The following is a 22,815-nucleotide window of genomic DNA, read 5'->3' as shown; positions in this document are numbered from 1 at the left end:
GTGTGACACTATACACAAGGGGGAGTTGTGTGGCACTATACACGAGGGATTTGTGTGGCACTATATACAAGGGGGCTGTGTGGCAGTATCTACTAGGGTCTGTGTGTGGTGCTATCTACAGGGGTCTGTGTGTGGTGCTATCTACTAAGGGGACTGTGTGGCAGTTTTTACAAGGTGTGGGGGGCTGTGTGGAAATTTATACATTGAGGGCTGTGTGGCACTATTTACAAGGAAGGGGGGCTCTGTGGCACCATATACAAGGTAGGATGGGCTGTGTGGCACTATATACAAGGGAGGCGGCTGTGTAGCACTATAAACAAGAGGGACTGTGTGGCACTATACACAAATGGGAGCTGTGTGGCACTCTACTAAGGGGAGGGGCTGTGTGGCACTATATACAAGGGTGGCTGTGTGGCACTATATACAAGGGTGGCTGTGTGGCACTAAACACAAGGGGGGCTGTGTGGCACTATACACAAGGGGGGCTGTGTGGCACTATACACAAGGGGGGAGCTGTGGGTCACTAAACACAAGGGGGAGCTGTGTGTCACTAAACACAAGGGAGAGCTGTGTGGCACTATACACAAGGGGAGAGCTGTGTGGCACTGTATACAAGGGGGCTGTGTGGCACTCTACTAAAAAGGGTCTGTGTGGCACTATATACAAGGGAGGGGGCTGTGTGAAATTATATACAAGGGTGGCTGTGTGGCACTATATACAAGGGTGGTTGTGTGGCCATATACACAAGGGGGGAGCTGTGTGGCACTATACACAAGGGGAGAACTGTGTGGCACTGTATACAAGGGGGCTGTGTGGCACTCTAATAAAAAGGGTCTGTGTAGCACTATATATAAGGGAGGGGGCTGTGTGAAATTATATACAAGGGGGGCTGTGTGGCACTATATACAAGGGTGGCTGTGTGGCACTAAACACAAGGGGGGCTGTCTGGCACTATACACAGGAGGGATTTGTGTGGCACTATATACAAGGGGGCTGTGTGGCAGTATCTACTAGGGAGGCTGTATGGCACTATTTACAAGAGGGAGGGATGTGTGGCACTATCTACAGGGGTCTGTGTGTGGTGCTATCTACAGGGGTCTGTGTGTGGCGCTATCTACTAAGGGGAGGGCTGTGTGGCACTATATACAAGAGGGAGGACTGTCGCGCTATCTACAGGGGGCTGTGTGGCGCTATCTGCAGTGGGCTGTGTGGCACCATCTACAGGGGACTGTGTGTGGCGCTATCTACAGGAGGCACAAAGGGGGCATTACTGTGGGGGCACAAAGGGGGCATGGTTACTGATGGGGCACTTTTATTGTGTCAAGCACTAAGAGATCATTATTACCATCTGGGGCACTGTGGATTACGAGTTTGTTTAGAAGGTGGGGGGGATGCTGGAAAAGCGAGAAACCAACATGTCGGTGTGTCAAATTCTGCAGAGACTAGTCGTGGCTGGAATAAGTCGTCAAAGTGGTCTGGGCCGGATGGAGAAAAAAGGGGAAAGTGAACGAGTCTAATCAGAGAAGACGTCACCTGTGAGTCTGGGTCCAACACCCAGATCCCGCATGATCAGCTGCTACGGCTGCCTCCGGGTACCGGATGTTATGCAGGGTATGCAGTATTCAGAGCCGGAAGCAGGTGGCTCCGGTCAAAGAATAGCGTCCGAGCTGCAGTACTGTAGCTCTGCTCCTATTCAACTGAATAGGAGCAGAGCTGTTGTTCTGCAGCACAGCCGCTATGCAGTGTATGGACCTATTTGCTTCCAGCTCCCAATACTGCATACCCTGCATAACATCTCGTTCCCGGAGGCAGCCGTGGCAGCTGATTGGTGCGGGGTCCGGGTGTCGGACCCGCAATGATCATATACTGATGACTTATTCCGTGGATAGGTCATCATTTGTCCTTGCCTGGACAACGCTTTTTAGATCGTTACCTGAGCTGCAAATACATGTCACTAAATGTCACAAACATAAAAACAAAAGCAGGTTGAACAAAACTAATATGTATCTTAGTAATGGTCACACGCAGTGAATGGTGGGTGGATTTATAAAGTCCTCATATTGCTTCAGGAAGTGCTGAACCATACTTTATGTCGGTTAGGGTGCAATTACATGTGCAGTTTTTTTTCTCTTCATTTTATGCTGTGGATTTTCAGGAAATTTCAGTCCAAAAAAAAAAAAGTGCTGCAAACAGGCGTGTGTAAATACACTCTAAACCTAGCCAGTATTTGTAGGGGGGAAAAGGTGGCAACTCTAGATATGAGATGCTATAATTGTGTGTCTATAGGGTGTGGGACCCCCACTGACCCCAAGCACAGCGGTGCCCTGTCTCCCTGTTTTCCTTGGCTGTGCTCAGGTTTAGGGGTCGACCCCAACCAATGAGCCATTCATGGCATATCAAGTTGGAACGCCGAATATGTCCAAGATGGGAAAACGTATGAGTGTGCGGCATTTAAACGTGGGCACTATATACACTAATCCCTATTGCCCTCTATGGCAGATATGCCAGTGTGTCTCATCTGCATTTTTTTTTTTTTAACTAATAATCATTATTATTAGGATTAATACACACTACATTCTTTACATACTCCACAGCACTTTATTTTAAAAACATGTTTGCCCTGTACGTAACATGCAGCTCATTGTTGATTACCAATCAGCCGTATGTCCCAGAATTGTCCGCTAGGAGCGCTGTAAACCGCGACTTCGCCTTTTACTTTTGACTATTTTAGGCACCCGTAGACAGACTGGGAAGCGGGCGGTTCGTAACGTTCTTCTTTGTTACCAAGGCAACGAGTGAAAACAGAACAGGAGATCACTTCACGGCGGGAGGAAAACAGCACTGATACCAATCGTTCCCGAACACTGACCGGCGAATGTATTACAGCGGGTGCGGTAAGTATCTTATAGCAGCGTCCGTATCTGCATTGTAGACAAGCACGTATGGCTTGAGTGATTGGATTAAGATCTACATATTGTTTACTAGGGCTGTGTGCATAATGCAGTGTTGTGAATAGTAGCAGGACAATCATTCCTATTATATCTCATCAGCCTGTATACTCATCAGCTTGGAATACCGGTCTGTACATATACAAAATGTGTGAACTTGACCCTAAAAGGGTGTTTACCCTTCAGATATATAGCACACACCAGAAAAACATACATAGCACACACCAGAAAAACATCCATAGCACACACTTTCACAAAACATTCTCCATATGTAAACAAGATAAACTTATAACGAAAGAGTGACATGTCAGCAGATGTCATTGTCGTGGGAGGGGGGGGGGAGGGTCTGTGCCCTGGGACCACAATCAATCACTAAATAAATAACCTGTGCATCACAGCCCCATTGAAGATAAGGGGAAATTCCGCATCCCCCCCAAACCCCCCTGACCCATTTGTTCTGGTGATAGATCAGGATTCCTGAAAACAGACCCCCAATGATGTCATCTCACAATATGCCTATGGGTGAACCATCACTTTAAAGGGCAGGGTGGCAGTCCAACCCATGCACATGCAGCGTGGGCTCCTTGCTGGGTACTAGGTACCGATGGTCGTGGCCAAAAACGTGACTACTTTTTTTTTAGAAGTATTTTAGAGGTATTGTTTTTATGTGACAATTTTGCTGTGTTCCTGGTTTTATTCTGAGGCCGTTCTTATAACAGTTGTGTTTCTTTTCAGTTCTGTTCGTCTTGTTTTACATGGTTTGAACTCCTCTTGGTGTATTAGTTAATTGCTATAATGAATAATTCTAGGCCCATTTTGTATTGCTGCGTGGATCACCGTTGACTCGGCTGGTGATAAAAGGTTGTCTGGTGTCGTTATTTATTGTTTCCTGGATCTAATTTCACTCAGTCAAATAATTTTCTTGTTTTAAGTAAGACATAATATATGATAATAATTTTAATTTACTGCAGGGATCTCCGATTGTGGTCTGTAATGCACACAACATTAGTAAGTCCGTGCCACTGGGTAATCTTTCATCTTTGTTTCTGGAGCCAAGATGTCAAATGTCTCAATACCCCCTTAGGCTAGGGCTCCACAATGCCGCCAGAATGTGACTTGCTCCACGACTTCCCGGTAGGAAAAAATTCACAAGACGCTTGCGATTTTTCTTCCCCATAGGGAATAGGCTAATGCCACATTTTCATGGGCAACGTCGTGAAGCACTAGCCTTCGTCTGAGTGGTCCCTGTTAAATTACATTTACAAAGGCGGCGGTTTGCCGTAAGTGCCGGAAGCCGGACCCTTTTTGAAAGTGGTTGTCTATGATAGGACAACCCCTTTAATGGAAATTTGGCCAATTTTTAAATGCTAGAAATGTAGTAGTCAAGACTATTAACTGAGGACAATTTTTAGCAAGTTTAATAATTTTACTAATAAATTAATGGCCTAGATTTCCAGTAGGTGGAACTGATCAACTTCTTACCATAGATTCACCAACTATAAGGGTATGTTCACACGGCCTATTTACGGACGTAATTCGGGCGTTTTTGCCCCGAATTACGTCCGAAAATAGCGCCTCAATAGCGCTGACAAACATCTGCCCATTGAAAGCAGTGTCTGTTCACACGAGGCGTAATTTACGCGCCGCTGTCAAATGACGGCGCGTAAATAGACGCCCGCGTCAAAGAAGTGACCTGTCACTTCTTTGGCCGTAATTGGAGCCGTTATTCATTGACTCCAATGAATAGCAGCGCCAATTACGTCCGATTTACGGGGATGTTTTCAGGCTGAAACATCCCCGTAATTTCAGCCGTTACGGACGCCCTCGTGTGAACATACCCTTAGTCTGACTCCTTTCTGTCTGGTCGATTCGCCCAGTTATTAGTTCATCTGTGAACAACGTGACTTTTTTCGCTACTACACTAATAATCATAGTAATTCTAAATATTTTAGGGAAAACTTTTTATGAGGGTCATTCGAGCTTGACAGCCGCGCAGATTGAAAAGAACTTGTATGTAAAGATTTCATCGATTGTTGCTTGTGAAGGTCTTCGTTATTTTCCAGCCATTCAGCCTTGATGTTGTTACATAGTATAAAGACCGTCGTATAATATAAAGATAATCACAGTTTGTTGCTTTTTTTATTTCAGACAATGTCATAAGTTGTAGAGGAAGAATTTGGCCCAGTTGAAAACGGTTTTGTTGTAAACCACACAATGGATGAAATCTCGGTGAAAGTGGCAGTGAGGATCCGTCCTCTGTTATCCAAAGAGATTCTTCATAACCATCAAGTATGTGTGAGACCCGTCCCGAACACACAACAGATCATCATTGGAAAGGACAGAGTCTTCACTTTTGACCATGTCTTTGGGAAAAGCTCCACCCAGGATGACGTCTACAGCGCCTGCATTAAGCCACTTTTAGTGTCTTTAATTGAAGGGTACAACACCACTGTTTTTGCCTATGGACAGACTGGATCTGGCAAGACGTATACAATTGGTGGAGGCCACGTTGGTATGTGAAAAGATCACATTTGTTGCTTAGATTAGTTAGAAAGCGTTTAGATTCAGGCACAGGTTGTGCATATAGCTGTGCATTAAAATGTAATCGATGTCGCACAATTTATGTATGGTCCGGTTAGTCATAATCTCTGAATACTTTGTATTAGGGATGTCACGATACCAGAATTTGGACTTCGATACCGATACTGTGTGTAGTATTGCGATTTCGATACCAAAACGATACTTTGCCAACAGTAATAATAAAAAAAAAAGTTCTTCCATTTTCTGGTGTGATGAATTTTGAATGTGCCTCACATTAATAGTAATTAACCCCATCATGTTTCTCAGTCATAATGGGTTAATGTGTGAGGTACATGATGGGGTTAATTACTATTAATGTGAGGCACGTGAAGGTTAAATTCATCATCGCACCTCACAATAAGTGATAGAAAGTAGTTTTTATTCTATTTTTTTACAGCGTACACATCATAAATGATGCAAAAAAATTGTTGTGCAGGTTATTACGGCCGCGCCAATACTGAATGTGTGTGTTTTATATATTGAGACTTATTTTAATGTTTATTGTAAAAAATGTGTGTGTATTTTTTTACATTTAATATTACTTTGTTTTTACTTTATTTTTAAACTTTAATGTACTGGCATATATCTATATACTGATAGTAATGTACTGGCATATATCTATATACCAGTACATTAGCCTGTGTACTGATAGTACACAGGCAGTTGTTAGGACATACCTAAGTATGCCCTAACAACAGGAAATATGGTAAGACAGCCCTGGGGTCCTTCAATGGACCCTGGGCTGTCTGCCCATATATGGTATGTCCCTCAATCGCGTCACAGGGATTCCTGTGATGCGAACCAAGGGGCATCCCCCCTTCTCATTTTCTCCTGAATGCTGTGGTGGTGGTGGTCAGCTTTGATCGCAGCATTCAGGGGAATAACGGCAGAGATAAGATGTTTCTCTCCTCTCCGCCGTAAGGCTGAGTTCACATGTTGCGGATTTGTCGCAGATTTTGTTGCGGTTTTGACGCAGATCTCACTCTTTTGCAGTGCAAAGTGTAAAATCTGCGTCAAATCCGCGACGTGTGAACTCAGTCTTATAGAGCGGGACTGTGGCTGTGTAATACAGCCATTGCCCCGCTCCTGACCCTGGGCTGTCTGCCCATATATGATATGTCCCTCAATCGCGTCACGGGTATTCCTGTCATGCGATCCAAGGGGCATCCCCCTTCTCATTTTCCCCTCAATGCTGCGGTGGCGGTCAGCTTTGATCGCAGCATTCAGGAGAATAACGGCGGAGATAAGAGGTTTCTCTCATCTCCGCCTTTATAGAGCGGGACTGTGGCTGTGTAATACAGCCATTGCCCCGCTCCTGAGTCCTGACAAGTGCACGCGGTCAGCACGGCTGGCACTGCACTAATGAGCGCAGGCACTGAAGACAGAACGTGGGAGTGTTTTGCAGTGCGCCCGCCATGTTCTGTCTTTAGTGCCTGCGCTCATTAGTGCAGCACTGGCCGCATCACCTCATGCTGACCGCGCGCATATGTCAGGACTCCGGAGCGGGGCAATAGCTGTATTACACGGCCGCAGCCCCGCTCTCACAACATTCATGTGTTACTATACTTAGCTGTGCGGCCGAAATACATGAAATAACGGTATCGAACCGTTTGGGGATGCACGGTATCGAAACCGTATCGAAGTTTCGATGCATCGGGCATCCCTACTTTGTATGTTGTTCAAAATGTATATCCCCTCTAAGGTGACAATGCCAGCCATTTGTGTGACAATTGTATGCACCAGTCATATGTTTCACATAAAACAGCAAGGAATAAGAATTCCCTTTCATTTAGGACAAAATGCACATTTTCGTGCAACAAATCCGCAGTGTAATACAGTACCAGCAAAGTAAATGAGAGCCCAGGAAATCTCATCTACACGTTACGGATTTTTTCTGCACGTAAGTTGACCTGCGGTGCGTTTAAAATCTGCAGCATGTCAATTTATCTTGCATTTCCGCTTGCGAATTGTATCTGACTAGTTTTAAAAACAAATGCATCGAAATCTGTAGCATAAAACCGCACCTATTTCCACATCAAAATTTAAAAACTGCACCTAAAAACACACTATTAGGTGCAGATTTTACCTGCGGAATTACCTGCTTTAGGCTATGTTCACACGGGGTATTTTGCCGAGTTTTTTGACGCGGAAACCGCGTCGCAAAACTCGGCAGAAGCGGCCCGAGAACGCCTCCCATTGATTTCAATGGGAGGCGTCGGCAGTAAAACTGCCTCGCGGGAAAAAGAAGCGACATGCCCTATCTTCGGGCGCTTCCGCCTCCGACCTCCCATTGACTTCAATGGGAGGCAGGAGAAAGCGTATTTCTCGCTGTTTTATGCCCGCGGCGCTCAATGGCCGCGGGCGAAAAACGGCGCGATAATTGCCGCGAAAATCGGCGTGCAGGGAGAGGAATATCTGCCTCAAAGTTCCAAACTGAATTTTGAGGCAGATATTCCTCCCCCAAAATACTCCGTGTGAACATAGCCTTTACCTGCAGTTTTGATGTAGATTTTCTGCACCAAATTTCACAACATGTGCTTGTAGCCTTAGGCCAGGTTCAGATGTGGCAGATATGCTGCGTAAAAGCACACAGCGAATCCGCCCTGTGCGCCACAGGGAATTCCGGGAGAAAAACGCACCAAACTGTTGTGCGGTTTTTCAGCCGGAATGTCCGCTGTGGAAAACTGCTACATCAACAGGCCTGCTAGCAGACCGGCCTCCTGGGATGACGTTTCATCCCAGAAGACTGCTGTAGCCCGTGATTGGCTGCAATGGCGGTCACATGGGATGCTGGCCCTCTGACGTTATTTAGGCCGGCCGCTTGGGATGACGTTTCATCCCATGTGACTGCCGCTACAGTCTGTGATTGGCTGCAGCGGTCACATAGCATGAAACATCATCCCAGGAGACCCCCTGGAGGAAGAAACCCAAATTATAGTTTTTTGGGGTTTTTTCAAAAAAATTGCGTCTTTTGCGGTAGAAACTTAACTTCATACAATAGCTGCTGCCTGTCAACGTTACAGAATGTACCTGTGTGAACCCGGACTAATACCATCTAAGCGCCGGGTCTTTTATAACCACATTATGCATGTGCTCGTGTTCAGTGCGCATTTTCATGCACTTATAGAGCGAGCGCCCAGAGACGACGCAGTCACATGATTAGGTTTGCATATAACCACAGGGGCATCATTAGTACACAAAGTATATTGGTAAATCTGGTGCTTCCTTATTACCAGCTTATTGCTGAAAATAAAAACATTTTATTTTTTACCCTAACAAAATTCATTTTAAGTAAAATATTTTATTTTTATATCCTCAGTGAAAAGTGATGCCAGGGTTTGTATTTCACTTTGGGATCCTTTGGCATATTGCCTCTCCCTGGGCCAGCATCTGCAGGCTGGTGTGTGTCCTGTGGCGTCATTGAGGCCATAAGTTTTAGTGTCAGGCTCCTTTGTTTCTTTATTGTAGTGATGTCTTGGTTTCAGCTTTTCTCTTTTACTGAATGTTGTGAAGATACATGATAATAGAACCATCTGCCACAGTCTTGTTCTACCATTTACTTCTCTGTCCAGGCAGAAAACTGTATTCAGATATTTTTATTTTTTTCCTGAAAAAATATAATTATATACCTTTTTTATAGCAAAAATGTGGTGTGAACCTAACCTACATAAGGCTTCGTTCACATCTGCGCTAGGGCTCTGTCCTGACGTTCTGTCGGAACGGAGCCCTGACAGACACAAACGGAAACCATAGGTTTCCGTTTCCATCACCATTGATTTCAATGGTGACGGATCCGGTGCCAATGGTTTCCGTTTGTCTCAGTTGTGCAAGGGTTCCGTCGTTTTGACAGAATCCATATCGTAGTTGACTACGGTATGGATTCCGTCAAAACGACGCAACCCTTGCACATCTGAGACAAACGGAAACCATTGGCACCGGATCCGTCACCATTGAAATCAATGGTGATGGAAACGGAAACCTACGGTAGTGCAGATGTGAACGAAAACCTTACACATATGTTTTTAAAGGTATCTAGAGGTTCTCAGAAGGAAAGATAAGTGAGATAAAGTAGTGATAAGTGGGGCAGACATTTTATCTGGACTTTGTCAGTAATCCCGTTGAAGAACACTTCAGTCAGCATCTGCCCATCATTCGATAACTGATAACAGTGGACAATAGATCATAGTTAACTGTACAGCAAATGAAGATAAGATAGATCTTGGAATGATTAATCCCTCCTCGCACTAACCAACAGGATCGGAGATAACCCATTTAACTGCTTAGATGCCACATTTAATAGCAACCGCGGCATCTAAAGGTCCTTTTACACCGGCCGACAATAGGCCGGTGCAGCGAGCGCCGATCAACAAGACATCGTTGATCAGCGCTCGTTTGCTTCAGTCACACGGAGCTATGGATGGGGACTAGTGGTCGTTACTCTGATCGCTCGTCCCCATCCATTATTATCATGTCGGCAACGCGTCTCCCTGTTTACACAGAGAGATGTGCTGATAACGATAATCTTTTAGTTTTTTAAAACGATACGACCAGCAGATGAACGAGCGTTTGCTCGTTCATCTGCTGATCGCTGTCCTGTTTACACAGGGCAATTATCGGCAATGAGCGTTATACGAACACTTTTCTGCCCGATAATTGCCCAGTGTGAAAGGGCCTTGAGTTGGGAGACAGAGGGTGGGCTCAGTGAGCCTATTCCCCGACGGCACGATCGTGGGGTTCTTATGGTTGTCATGGCAGCCTGGGAGCCTAATGAGGCTTAATGGGAAGACGCTGAAAGCACAATACACTGCAATACACAAGTATTGGTTTATTGTACCAGCAATCTAACAATTGCACGTTTAAATCCCATAGCGGGACTAAAAAAAAAAATAAATTATTACTAAATGTTTTTAGCAAAATAGGGTAAAAAAATATTAAAAATTCAAAACTTTTTCCCTAAAGTAATGTAAAAAAAAAATTATGAAACAGTTTTTGGGTTACCTCACCTACCCCAAAAAGGAATAAAAAGTGATTGAAAAGTTGTGTGTACCCCATAATGGTATCAATAAAAGCATTATTCACCTCACAAAAAACAAGACCTCAAACAACTCCATCAATTACAATTTTTTTTAAAAAAAAGATGGATCTCCAAATATGGCAGCACAAAACTAATTTTTATCATTAATACGTTTTTTTATTTTGTAAAAGTAATAAAAAAAAAACAATATAATTTTGATATTGTTGGAATCGTATTGACCCACAGAATAAAGTTAACATCTTATTTTTATCACAGAGTGAGTTGCGTAAAATCAAAACCCCCACAAAAAAATGGAGGAATTGCTGTTTTCCTTTTTTTTTTTTTCCATTCTACCCTCTAAAATAATTTCTCAGTACATTTAATAGTGTCATTAAAAACGACAACTCGTCCTGCAAAAAAAAAAATGCCCTCCTACGACTTTATCGATGGAAAAATAAAAAAGTTATGGCTTTTGGAAGGCGCTGAGAAAAAAACTAAAGAACTAAAAATAGTGGCGGCGGGAAGGGGTTGATGTCCCTTCATAATTGATATCCATTATTCAGACAGAGGATGGAAGAATCTTTTTATGCTGTTACACAGAAAACGGTGTCATTATCATGATGGTTTTTTGTTATACATTGCATTGTTGATGTTCTTCTAGCCTTGAAAATGAAAGTGTATAAAATGTCTAATATTAGTGCACATTTAATGTGTCGCTGACCTTCACAAAGTAACAAGAACGTTGCTTTTATTTATAGCTTCTGTTGCTGATGAAGAAAAGGGTATTATACCGCGTGCCATACAGGAACTTTTCCAAACCATCTCTGAAAATCACAACATCGACTTCGCTGTCAAAGTATCGTACATAGAAGTGTACAAGGAAGATCTGAGGGACCTCCTGGAACTGGAAACAAATGTTAAAGATATACACATCCGTGAAGATGAAAAGGGAAATACAGGTGCAGACACTGGGTTATGAGTTCACTATATTGTGGATTAGAAATAAATGAAGTTATATTATAGTCAACCATAGTGTTATTAACTGCTTTCTGGCGCAAGATGTGTGTGTTCGTCATAAGCGGCAGGATACACAGCCGCAGCGCACTCTAACGGTGGAGATCAGAGAGACCTCTGATCTCAACCCCATGAATGCCGCAATCAAAGCTAATTGTGGCATTGAAAGGGAAAGAGTGAGGAGGGGACCCCCTTTTGATTTAGTCACCGGAAAATACCTTCTCAAAATTAACTCTCAAGACACTTCAGTAACGTTAATGTGGGTGTAAGTGACCGGCAAGGCAAGCGTAATCTCGTTTAAAATGACAGGTTACATCGTAATCTCGCGAGATTACGCTTGCCTTGGTGTAAATATCACAGAGACGCTACAGAAGTGGTCAGGATTCTGAATAGACATGACGTCCTGGCTGGAGGTAATGTATATTCATTGTCAGGACACTGCAGTAACGTTACAGTGTGTTTATGTGGCTGCACATAGCGATATAGCTATATCACTATCTGCTGTGTAAATGAATGGAGAGAAGTGTATGACGCTGATTGGTCACTGATTGGTCAGCGTCATACACTCCTCTGTACAACGCCCACTTGGCCAAAAAGTAAAACACGCCCAGTTCTTCATTAAGAAATGCATTAGCATAAAGCTAATATAGGTCATAACTCCGTCAAAAATTATCGTTTTTCTAAATAAAAAACACTGCTGTAATCTACATTACAGCGCCGATCATATCATGTACAAGATAGGGCACTTATAATGTGGTGACAGAGCCTCTTTAAAGTGTTAGAATCAGGGGGTCGCCCCCCTCCAACGTGCTCGGGGGGGTGCCGATGGTTGTCATGGCAGCCTGGGGGCCTAATAAAGGCCACCAGGTCTGCTATCTTTGTACTCCTTTGAAGCCGTGCCTCTGGCATTCGTATTTCAGTTTATCATGCAATCGATCCAACGATCGCTGGTTCAAGTCCCCTAGCGGGACTAATAAAAAAAATTGTAAAAAAGAGTTAAAAGTTCAAAAAAAAAACCTTTTCCCATTTTTCCCTAAAGCAATGTTAATCACAATATAGCGTTGTTTAACCCGCTCAGTGAACACCATAAATAAATATATATATATATATATATATATATATATATATCATGCAAATTGCTGTTTTTTGATCACCTTAGCTCTCATGTACCCCAAAATGGTATCGGTGAAAACTACAGGTCGCCCAGCAAAATTTAAGCCCCCACTAAATGGATAGAAAAATAAAAAAGTTATGGCTCTAAGAATGTGGCGACGCAAAACATTTCTTTTTTTATTTTTCTAAAAGTGGTATAACATAAACAAAACATAAATTTGGTATCGCCGTAATCTTATGAACCTGTAGAATAAGGTGAATATATTAAACAAAACCTCCCAAAAAATAGTGTAATCGCTGTTTTTTTTCCCATTTCACCCCACAAATATTATTTTTTTCAGCTTCCCAGTACGTTATGCAGTACAATGAATCGTGCCATGAAAAACTACAACTTGTCACACAAAAAACAAGCCCTCATACGGCTATGTCGACGAAGAAATAAAAAAGTTATGGCTTTTGGAAGGCAGGGAGGAAAAAAGGAAAATGAAAGAACTCAAATTGGCTGTGCCATTAAGGGCTTAATAAAATTAATAATAAATACATAAAAATCTCAAGTAAAAAAATGTAAAACCCCACTTTTTCCTCTTACAAAATACTTTATAAAAGAAAAAAATTACACATATTTGGTATCGCTGCGTCCATAATGACCCCAAAACTAAAATAAAAACCGTGCCAGAAATGCTGTTTTTTGTTCATCCTGCCGTCAAAAAAATTTGATTAAAAAGTCACAAGTTATGGCTCTTAAAGAGGCTCTATCACCAGATTTTGCAACCCCTATCTCCTATTGCAGCAGATAGGCGCTGCAATGTAGATTACAGTAACGTTTTTATTTTTTAAAAACGAGCATTTTTGGCCAAGTTATGACCGTTTTTATATTTATGTAAATGAGGCTTGCAAAAGTACAACTGGGCGTGTATTATGTGCGTACATCGGGGCGTTTTTACTTCTTTTACTAGCTGGGCGTTGTGTATAGAAGTATCATCCACTTCGCTTCAGAACGCCCAGCTTCTGGCAGTGCAGACACACAGCGTGTTCTCGAGAGATCACGCTGTGTCGTCACTCACTTCCTGCCCCAGGTCCTGCATCGTGTCGGACGAGCGAGGACACATCGGCACCAGAGGCTACAGTTGATTCTGCAGCAGCATCGGCGTTTGCAGGTAAGTCGATGTAGCTACTTACCTGCAAACGCTGATGCTGCTGCAGAATCAACTGTAGCCTCTGGTGCTGATGTGTCCTCGCTCGTCTGACACGATGCAGGACCTGGGGAAGTGACGTCACAGCGTGATCTCTCGAGAACACGCTGTGTCTGCACTGCCAGAAGCTGGGCGTTCTGAAGAGAAGTGGATGATACTTCTATACACAACGCCCAGCTAGTAAAAGAAGTAAACACCCCGATGTACACACACAATACACGCCCAGTTGTACTTTTACTTTAAACACGCCCACTTGGACTTTAGAAAGCCTCATTTACATAAATATAAAAACGGTCATAACTTGGCCAAAAATGCTCGTTTAAAAAAAAATAAAAACGTTACTGTAATCTACATTGCAGCGCCGATCTGCTGCAATAGCAGATAGGGGTTGCAAAATCTGGTGACAGAGCCTCTTTAAAATATGGAGACACAAAAACAAATAATTTTGAAAAAAAAGTGTTTTTACTGTGTAAAAGTAGTAAAACATAAGAAAACTATATAAATTTGGTATCGCTGCAGTCGTAACGACCCTCTGAATAATGTTATGTTATTTATACCACACGGTAAACGGTGTAAATTTAGGACGCAAAAAAGGGTGGCGAAATTGCCGTTTTTTACAATTCCCCCCCCCCCCCAAAAAAGTTTATTAAAATTAATATATTATATGCACCCCAAAATGGTGCTATCAAAGAATACAAGTTGTTCTGCAAAAGAGTCCTTAAACAGCTATGTCGACGGAATGCGACAACGTAAAAAATAGCTTGGGGTTTTACTATGCCGGACATTTATGACATAGGATACGCCATAACCACAGGATACGCCATAAATATCAGATAGATGTGGGTCCCACCTCTGCACCGCACCTAGCACTAGAACGGGGCCCTCTAAAGCTCGTTCTACCGCTTTGTGCTCCGGCTGATGCATGTAATTTCCAACCATGAAGAAGAAAACAGCGTAGCTGAGTTTCCGTAAGTCACATAGAACTGTATGATATTTACGGAAACAGCGTAGCTCACGTGCTGCGCTGTTTCCGTAACTGCCATTCACTATTATGGGACTTACGAGCTACTCTTGTTTTCTTCTTCATGGTTGGAAAGCACATGCGTCACCCGGAGCACAGAGCAGTAGAACGGGGTTTAGGGGGCCCCTTTCTAGGGATAGATGCTGGTCCCACCTCAGGGACTCGCACCTATCTGACATTTATGGCATAGCCTGTGGCTATGTCATAAATGTTCCTGATAGTAAAACCCGCTTAAGGCCTAAAATAGGCTGGTCGCTAAGGGGTTAAAGGACCCCAGGGCTGTCTAACAATATTTCCTGTTGTTGTGGCATACTTAGGAAATGTAAAAATTAAAAAAAATTAAATAAATGCACATTATTTACAATAAAGAAGCTTAGAATAAGTTCCAAAACATAAAATATTACACATACATTTGGTATCGACACGACCGTAACATCCTGCACAACAAATTTATAGCATAATTTATGATCGGTGTATGCTGTAAAAAAACAACTGTGGAATTGCGCTTTTTTTCTGCATTTTTGCCAAAATAGTAATTTAATATAAATTAAACGATAATGTAAAGTTACCAAAAAAATGGCACCTACATAAAGTACAACTCGTACCACCAAAAAACATGTCTCATACAACTACAGCAAATAAAAAAAAGTTATGAGTGCAAAGAGGAAAAATCAAGAAATTGTTCTGTCTTCTAGGCCAAAATAGGCTCGGTTTTTAAGGGGTTAAGAAAAGCAGATCTAAGCCACCCTAGACATAAAGAAATGATCCAATAATTGTTTGCTATTCAGAAAATAATTTTGAAGATACAAATAATCAGAATGAGGATCTATTCTTGTTAAAGTGCAGCCCCACCTTGGATCCAGTTTGAAGAACATATCAGGAAACGGCATTCTATGTAATTTTCACCCTTGCTGCATTTAGCGTCGCAAGCATTTTGTTACAGGACTGCTGGGAATTTCATATTCCCAATTCTTAAGGTCCTATTACACTGCTCGAAGTGGGCTGTGTAAATGAGCTCCGATCATCGGCGCTCGTTTACTCCTTTCACATTAACAGTAATGTATGGGGACGCTCGTTACTCCGATTGCTCATCCCCATACATTTCTATCATGTTGGCAACGCAGGGAGATGTGCTGCCGACAACGATAATATTTTAGGCTGTATAAACTATACAATCAGCCGATGAATGAGTGTTTTCTGATTGGCGGGGGGGAACGTTTTTTTTTTGGGGTAGGTATTTTATGTGTATTTATTATTAATTATTTTTTTTGCACTTTACTTTACTATTTTTTTTTTTTAATACTATGGTCTGTCCCTCAAAGGTCAAAAAAGACCTTTGGGGAACTTTATATTTTTTTTTTTCTTTCTTTTACACCATCTTTTTCCACTGTAACTGGAGCTGCACAGCAGCCCCAGTTACAGGGGAAATCAGCCCTCTCATAGTGACTATTGTCACTAATAGGGCTGTGCTGGGTCTAGTAAGACCCAGCAGCAGTCTGTCAGTAACAGCACCCGACGATCATGTGACAAGTCACATGATCACCGGGAGGAATAGAGACAGCGGTGCGGCCGCTGCCTCTTCCTATACACAGCGTTCATTGAGCGCTGTGTACAAGTCATCAGAGAAGACAGAAGCAGCGAAAGCTGCTCCTATCCTCTCCTCAGGGTCCCCAGCAGTGACTGACAACCGGAGACCCGACATTCAGCTGCCCGATCGCTCGGGCAGCAAGTTAAAACCCGAGCCGTAAAAAGTCTATGGCGCGGGTTTTAAGGACCCTGACTGCTGGCCGTAAAAACACAGCCAGCGGTCGGGAACCAGTTAAAAAAATAAATTAAAAAAAATACCTAAATAAAAATGTTTAAAATGATTTAGAAAAATAAAAGCGCAGTTTCAAGTAGTAAAATAAAAAAAATCGCCTTTTGCCCCTCATTAAGTCCTTTATCATTGGCAAAAAATTAACTACATACTAATATGGTAACGCCACTTTGGTAACGACCTGAGCTATAATATTACATCCTATAATATCTATCCTGTGCGAGGAACTTAGTAAAAAAAAACAATAGACACCTTGCCTCCCAAAAAAATTGAATAAAAAGTGATGAAAAAGTCGCATGTGCCCCAAAATGGTACAATAAAAACAATCCCTCATACAACTTCGTAAAAACCAAACATAAAAAAAAATGATGTCTCTTAGAATATGGTGACACAAAAAACAAATGCTTTTTATAAAGGAGTAATTTTATTGTGAAAAAGTTGTAAAACATAAAAAAAACTATGTATATTTGATATACTTGTTATGCCGTAATCGCATCGACCCGCAAAAAACGAGTACTTACAAAATTCCATCGCTGGCAAAATAAAAAAAGTTATGGCCCTCAGAATATGACAAATTATTGTGTAAAGGTAAAAAAAAAAAAACGATAAAAAATTTGGTATTGCTGTAATTGTACGCAAAGGTCGTATTCAAAATAAGTAAAAAAAACGATGCAGGTATTGCTGTTTTTCCATCACCTTGGAATAAAAAGTGATCAAAAAGGTCACGTGTACTTCAAAATGGTACCAACAAAAAAAACTACAGCTTTTCCCGCAAAAAAATAGTATTCATAGGGCTACGTCGATGAAAAAATAAAAAAGTTTTGGCTCTCGTAAGGAGGGGTGAAAAAACATCACGATGTGCACAACAGAGTGGATCATTTATTCTGTTTCAAGAGGTGGTTATCAGGAAGGGGAGGACATCTGCTGGAAGTGAGGGTGCCCATATTATAGCAGGGCAACACTTTCCCAGCAAAGTTCCCCAAACTACAAAGGTGCAGAGTGTGTACCAAAAGGGGATAAGAGAGGTCACCATCTATCAGTGCTACGCCTGCCCAAAAAAAAGCTGGCCTGTGCATAAAAGATTGGTTCAAAGCGAAACACACATTTATGGATTAATAATTTTATTACTTACCTCATTATTATACCACCCTATTATGCCCTAATGTACTCTGCACAACTTAAACATGCCCCCACATTATAAATTGAAATACCAGTAAAGCCCCCCCCCCAAAATACTACCATGCAAAATCGTCGTTCTAAATGGCGCTCCTTCCATTCTGAGCCTTGTAGTGTGTCCAAACAGCCGTTTTTACGTCCACATATATAGCATTGCCATATCCGGGAGAACCTGTTTACCAATTTTTGGGGTGTGTGTCTCCAGTGGCACAAGCTGGGCACAACATATTAGGCACTAAAATGGCATCTGTGGAAAAACTTCAATTTTCACTTTGCACCATCCACTGCACCTTAATTTTTGGTAAAACACCTGTCAAAATGCTCACTACACCCTTTGATAAATGCCTTGAGGGGTGTAGTTTCCAAAATTATTCCTTGGAGTTTCTTTAATTATTTCACATCAGAGCCTCTGTAATTGTGAACCAATACTTTGTAAAACACCAAATTAGGCCTCAAATGCACATGGTACTCTCTAAACCCCGGTGTATGTCCAGGCAAAATATTAGGGGCACATGTAGCGTGTTTCTAAAACCGGGAAACACAGCATAATAATTAGAGAGCTGTCCTTTCACAGTGCCACAAACTGGGCACAACATATTAGGAACTGACATGGCATATCTATGGAAAATTTCGTTCTCTCTGCAACATCCAATGCGCACTATTTTCTTGGAAACAGCTGTGGGTTCAAAATGCGTTAGATAAATGCCTTGAGTGAAGTAGTTTCCAAAATGGGGTCACTTTTAGGGGGTTTCCACTGCACTGGTACCTCAGGGGCTCTGCAAGTGTGATCTTTGGCTCCCAGAAACTAATCCAGCAAAATCTGTTCTCCAAAATCCAAATGGCACTCCTTCCCTTCTGAGCCCTGCCGTGTGCCCAAACAACAGTTTCTGACCATATAAGGAGTATTTCCCTACTCAGAGATATTGTGTAACAGATTATGGGGTGTTTTTCTCCCGAGTTCACTGTGGAAATTGAATATTTTGAGCTAAAATTATACCTTTTTGGAAAAAATTTAATCTTTCATTTTAACGGACCAAATTTGAATAAAGTTTATGAAACACCTGTGGGGTCTAAATGCTCCGTAAACACCTACAAAAATTCCTTGAGGGGTGTAGTTTCCAAAATGGTGTATTTATCGGGGTGTTTCTTGTGTTTCGGCACCTCAAAGCCTCGGCAAACCTATAGTGGTGCCTGGAAAACAACCTAACAAAAAAAATGCCCTAAAATCCACAAGGTCCTCCCTAATTTCTAAAGGCCTGTGTTTCAGTCAATTAGCACACTAGGTCCACATATGGGAAATTTTTAAAAACATCAGAATTATCATAATAAATATTGAGTTGCATTTCTCTGTTAACACCTGCTGTGTTACAAAAACAAGTGGATTAAAATTGAATATCTGCAAAAAAGTAACATTTTTAAAGGCAATGTATATCTTTGACATCGTGTTTGTTTTTTTGCGGTTTTTGTTTTAAATAAAAATGTGTATCAGTGTTATTGGTGCAACTTCCTAAATACATTTTATTAAAAATATTCTTTCGTTTTTGAGATACAGCTGTTTTGTATTCTGTGTACAGAACAGCTGTATCTTGCGCTGAGACCTGAATCCGCCAGGTCCACGGGTTTAGTCCACGTGTTTAGTGTCAGCGAGACACGCAGGATTGAGCTGTTACCGATCACATCTAAGTTCATAACTTAGATGTGATCGATAACAGATGGATCCTGTGTGTCAGAAACACGCAGGACGCTCTGTCACTGAACCCGTCAGTCCCGCGGACCTGACGGATTCAGGTCTCAGCGCTAGATACAGCTTCTCTGTATACAGAATACAAAGCAGCTGTATCTCAAAAAGTAAAAATTAAAGTCATTTTTAATAAAATGTATTTGGGAAGTTGCACCAATCACACTGATGCACAATTTTATTTAAAAAAAAACAAACGAACGATGTCAAAGGTGTAAGGCCTTTAACATTTCACCTCCACTTTAATTTCTGTGAAACGCCTAAAGGCTTAACAAATTTACCAAATGCTGTTTTGAATACTTTGAGGGTTGCAGTGTTTAAAATAAGGTAATATATATGGATTTCTAATATAAAGGCCCCTCAAAGCCACTTCAGTACTGAATTAGTCCCCAAAAAAATGTTTTGGAAATCATCTTGAAAATGTGCAAAAATTGCTGCTAAACTTATAAGCCTTCTAAAGTCATTAAATAACCAGGACGTTGAAAAAAAAAAATTATGGAAACATATGGTGAATGTTAAAAATTAACTATTTTGTGTGACATAATTATCTGTCTTACAAGCAGAGGAATTAAAATGTTGAAAAATTATTTTTTATTTTGGTGTTTTTCACAAATATTGAATGTATCCAGCAAAATTGTACTTTGTTGGTAAATGTGTCACAAAAAAACAGTCTGAGAATCGCTTCGATAAGTAAAAGCATTAAAAAGTTCTAACCACATAAAGTGACACATGTCAGATTTGAAAAATGGGCTGTCAGAAAGCCCAAAATTAGCTGTGGCGGTAAGGGGTTAACCTTCCAATAATGAAGGTTCCCATTCAAGGCCTACGAGATGTTAAAAATGGTGAGCAAACATTGTTATCATACAATAAATAAACTTTATTTGCTTAAACCTAAATACCCTTTTAAAATTGTTTCTTACTGTAAAATATTTGCTACAGATCTGTTTAGATAGTATACAGCTTGATGTAAATCCTACAACTACACAATCTTCAAATTTATGTCTAAAATGTGTAAGGTTTCATTTAAATGGTCAAATATTTCCTGGCTGAAAATCCTTTAAAGTTATTTATAATGATTTTTTTTATGTGATTGATTTCTTTATAACTGATGTGACTATTTTATCCTGGTCTCTCCAGTTATTGTTGGTGCCAAGGAATGCCACGTGGAAAGTGCAGATGAGGTCATGAGTCTTTTAGAAGCTGGCAGTGCAGTCCGCCACACTAGCACAACTCAAATGAATGAGCGCTCCAGCCGCTCCCATGCAATCTTTACCATGAGTATATGCCAACAAAGGGACACCAATAATGGCTCTACAGAAAATGTATCCAACAAGTCGGTCCAGATGATCTTTTCAAAATTTCACTTTGTAGACTTAGCAGGCTCAGAAAGAGTAACCAAGACTGGGAACACTGGAGAAAGATTTAAAGAGTCCATTCAAATTAACAGCGGTTTGCTTGCTTTGGGAAATGTAATAAGCGCACTTGCTGATCCAAAGAGAAAAAATGCCCATGTTCCATACAGGGATTCTAAGATTACTCGCATTCTTAAAGACTCCTTAGGTGGAAATGCCAAAACAGTCATGATTTCATGCATTAGTCCTTCTACTTCTGACTTTGATGAATCTTTAAATTCTCTTAAGTACTCCAACCGGGCCAGGAATATCAAAAACAAACCAATTGTAAATTATAACCCGGACTGGGATAGAATTGATGAAATGGAGCTGGAAATTAAGGCACTCCGGGAAGCTTTGCGAAACCAGCAGAGCAGTAGGGTAAGTCGGATAAGCCAGGTATCTCAAGACTGGAGCCAAGAGAACAAAATCCGGGCTGTAGAAGAGCAGCTTGCACAGTATCAGCTGGAATGCTTTAACCATCGACATTGTACAGAAGAAGCTTTGGAGCTGTTATATGAACTTAAGGATATGTCCGGCCTTACAAAACCCCAAAAGAATAGACTTCAGAGTTGGCTAGCTACGGCAGAAGAATTAAGAAGTGATAAGACTACTATCTCAGGAAATGACAGTGAAGTCCGAGAGGAGCCACATCACATCACTATACTACAGCTCAAAAGGGAACTGAAGAAATGTCAGGTATTGGATCACCGATCTGAGTAGATATTCTCTTTATAGTAACTAAATATTACCGGTGCATATCTATGTTTCATGTCATAAGTCCGCTAAGAATATGACCATACAGGCAATGAACAGACCGATGGTTGGGCCACTGTTCCCTTTTTCTTTGTCTACATAATACAGTTAGTAAGTTGTAGATGGACTTAGATCCTTATGTGAATTATTTCCCTTTACCTGATTTCTCGGTTTCTCGACCTGGGCAAATGCAAGGTCTTCCCCCAGTGAAGTTCTGATGTTGACCTGGACCAGCAGTAGAGCATGTGTACAGACACGTAGTTTGTGTTTGGATGGTGTATTGAACAGGTAACTCAGCAAGGGCATATTTATTTGCACCAAGGACCAGTTTCATGCAAGAACATTTTCCCAGGACGGGGGAGAGGGTGTCTTTGGGCAGAGGTTGCGGTTGGGGGGTTAGGGTCCGCTCACACATTGCGTAAATACCGCAGATTTTCCACAACGGAATTCGTTGCAGAAAATCCACAGCAAAATACAGTAGCAGCAAAGTGGCATGTCAATTGTATTTGAGTAAACACTGCTTATTTGTTGAAGTTTTCCCCATTGAATTCAATGGGGTGTAAAACCCACAACAGGTAGCAGTTGTTGTGTTTATTACAGCGGAATCGCAGTGATTCCGCTGCAAAAACACAACTCAGAAAAAACAAACAAGAAAAACTTACCCAGAAGTCCATGTTCTTCCTCCAGGATGGCCTCTTATGATTACGTTTCATCGCATGTGACTGCCACCTCAGCGATCTCCTGGGATGAGACATCATGCCAGGAGACCGGCTGGCTAAATGCTAAGCAGTTTTCCATAGCGGACATTCTGGGCGAAAAACTGCACCACAGTTTGGTGCGGTTTTCACCCGAAATTCCCTGTGGCCACCGGGGCGAATACCAGATATTGCTATTGGTCCGCGACCCGGTGGTTGGGGATAACTGTTTTAGACCCATAGTTCTGCATCTTGTTTAGTTTGCTAAAGTGCATTTTCTGTAGAAGTATAGAATCGCTATTTTATCTCCTCTTTCAGATTGTCAAAAACTACTCGGCTATTTCTTGGTTTGATCTATTT

The 22,815-nt window shown here is 41.7% G+C and overlaps 1 protein-coding gene across 1 annotated transcript in view; it reads left to right on the top strand.

Moving 5' to 3' along the window:
* The first annotated feature begins 2,769 nt into the window (after positions 1-2,769).
* KIF27 (kinesin family member 27) overlaps positions 2,770-22,815 on the top strand; it is a 69,352-nt gene continuing 49,306 nt past the window's right edge. Inside the window, exons 1-4 of the mRNA XM_075828592.1 lie at positions 2,770-2,894; positions 5,097-5,460; positions 11,301-11,501; positions 20,751-21,703. Of these exons, the coding sequence (XP_075684707.1) occupies positions 5,163-5,460; positions 11,301-11,501; positions 20,751-21,703 (1,452 nt within the window). The 5' untranslated portion in view covers positions 2,770-2,894; positions 5,097-5,162. The remainder of the gene's footprint in view (positions 2,895-5,096; positions 5,461-11,300; positions 11,502-20,750; positions 21,704-22,815) is intronic.

This window comes from Rhinoderma darwinii, chromosome 1 (genome assembly GCF_050947455.1).
Source record: "Rhinoderma darwinii isolate aRhiDar2 chromosome 1, aRhiDar2.hap1, whole genome shotgun sequence".
NCBI classification, from domain to species: domain Eukaryota; kingdom Metazoa; phylum Chordata; class Amphibia; order Anura; family Rhinodermatidae; genus Rhinoderma; species Rhinoderma darwinii.
Note: the sequence above shows the minus strand (reverse complement) of the source record. Positions and strands in the feature narration are given on the sequence as shown.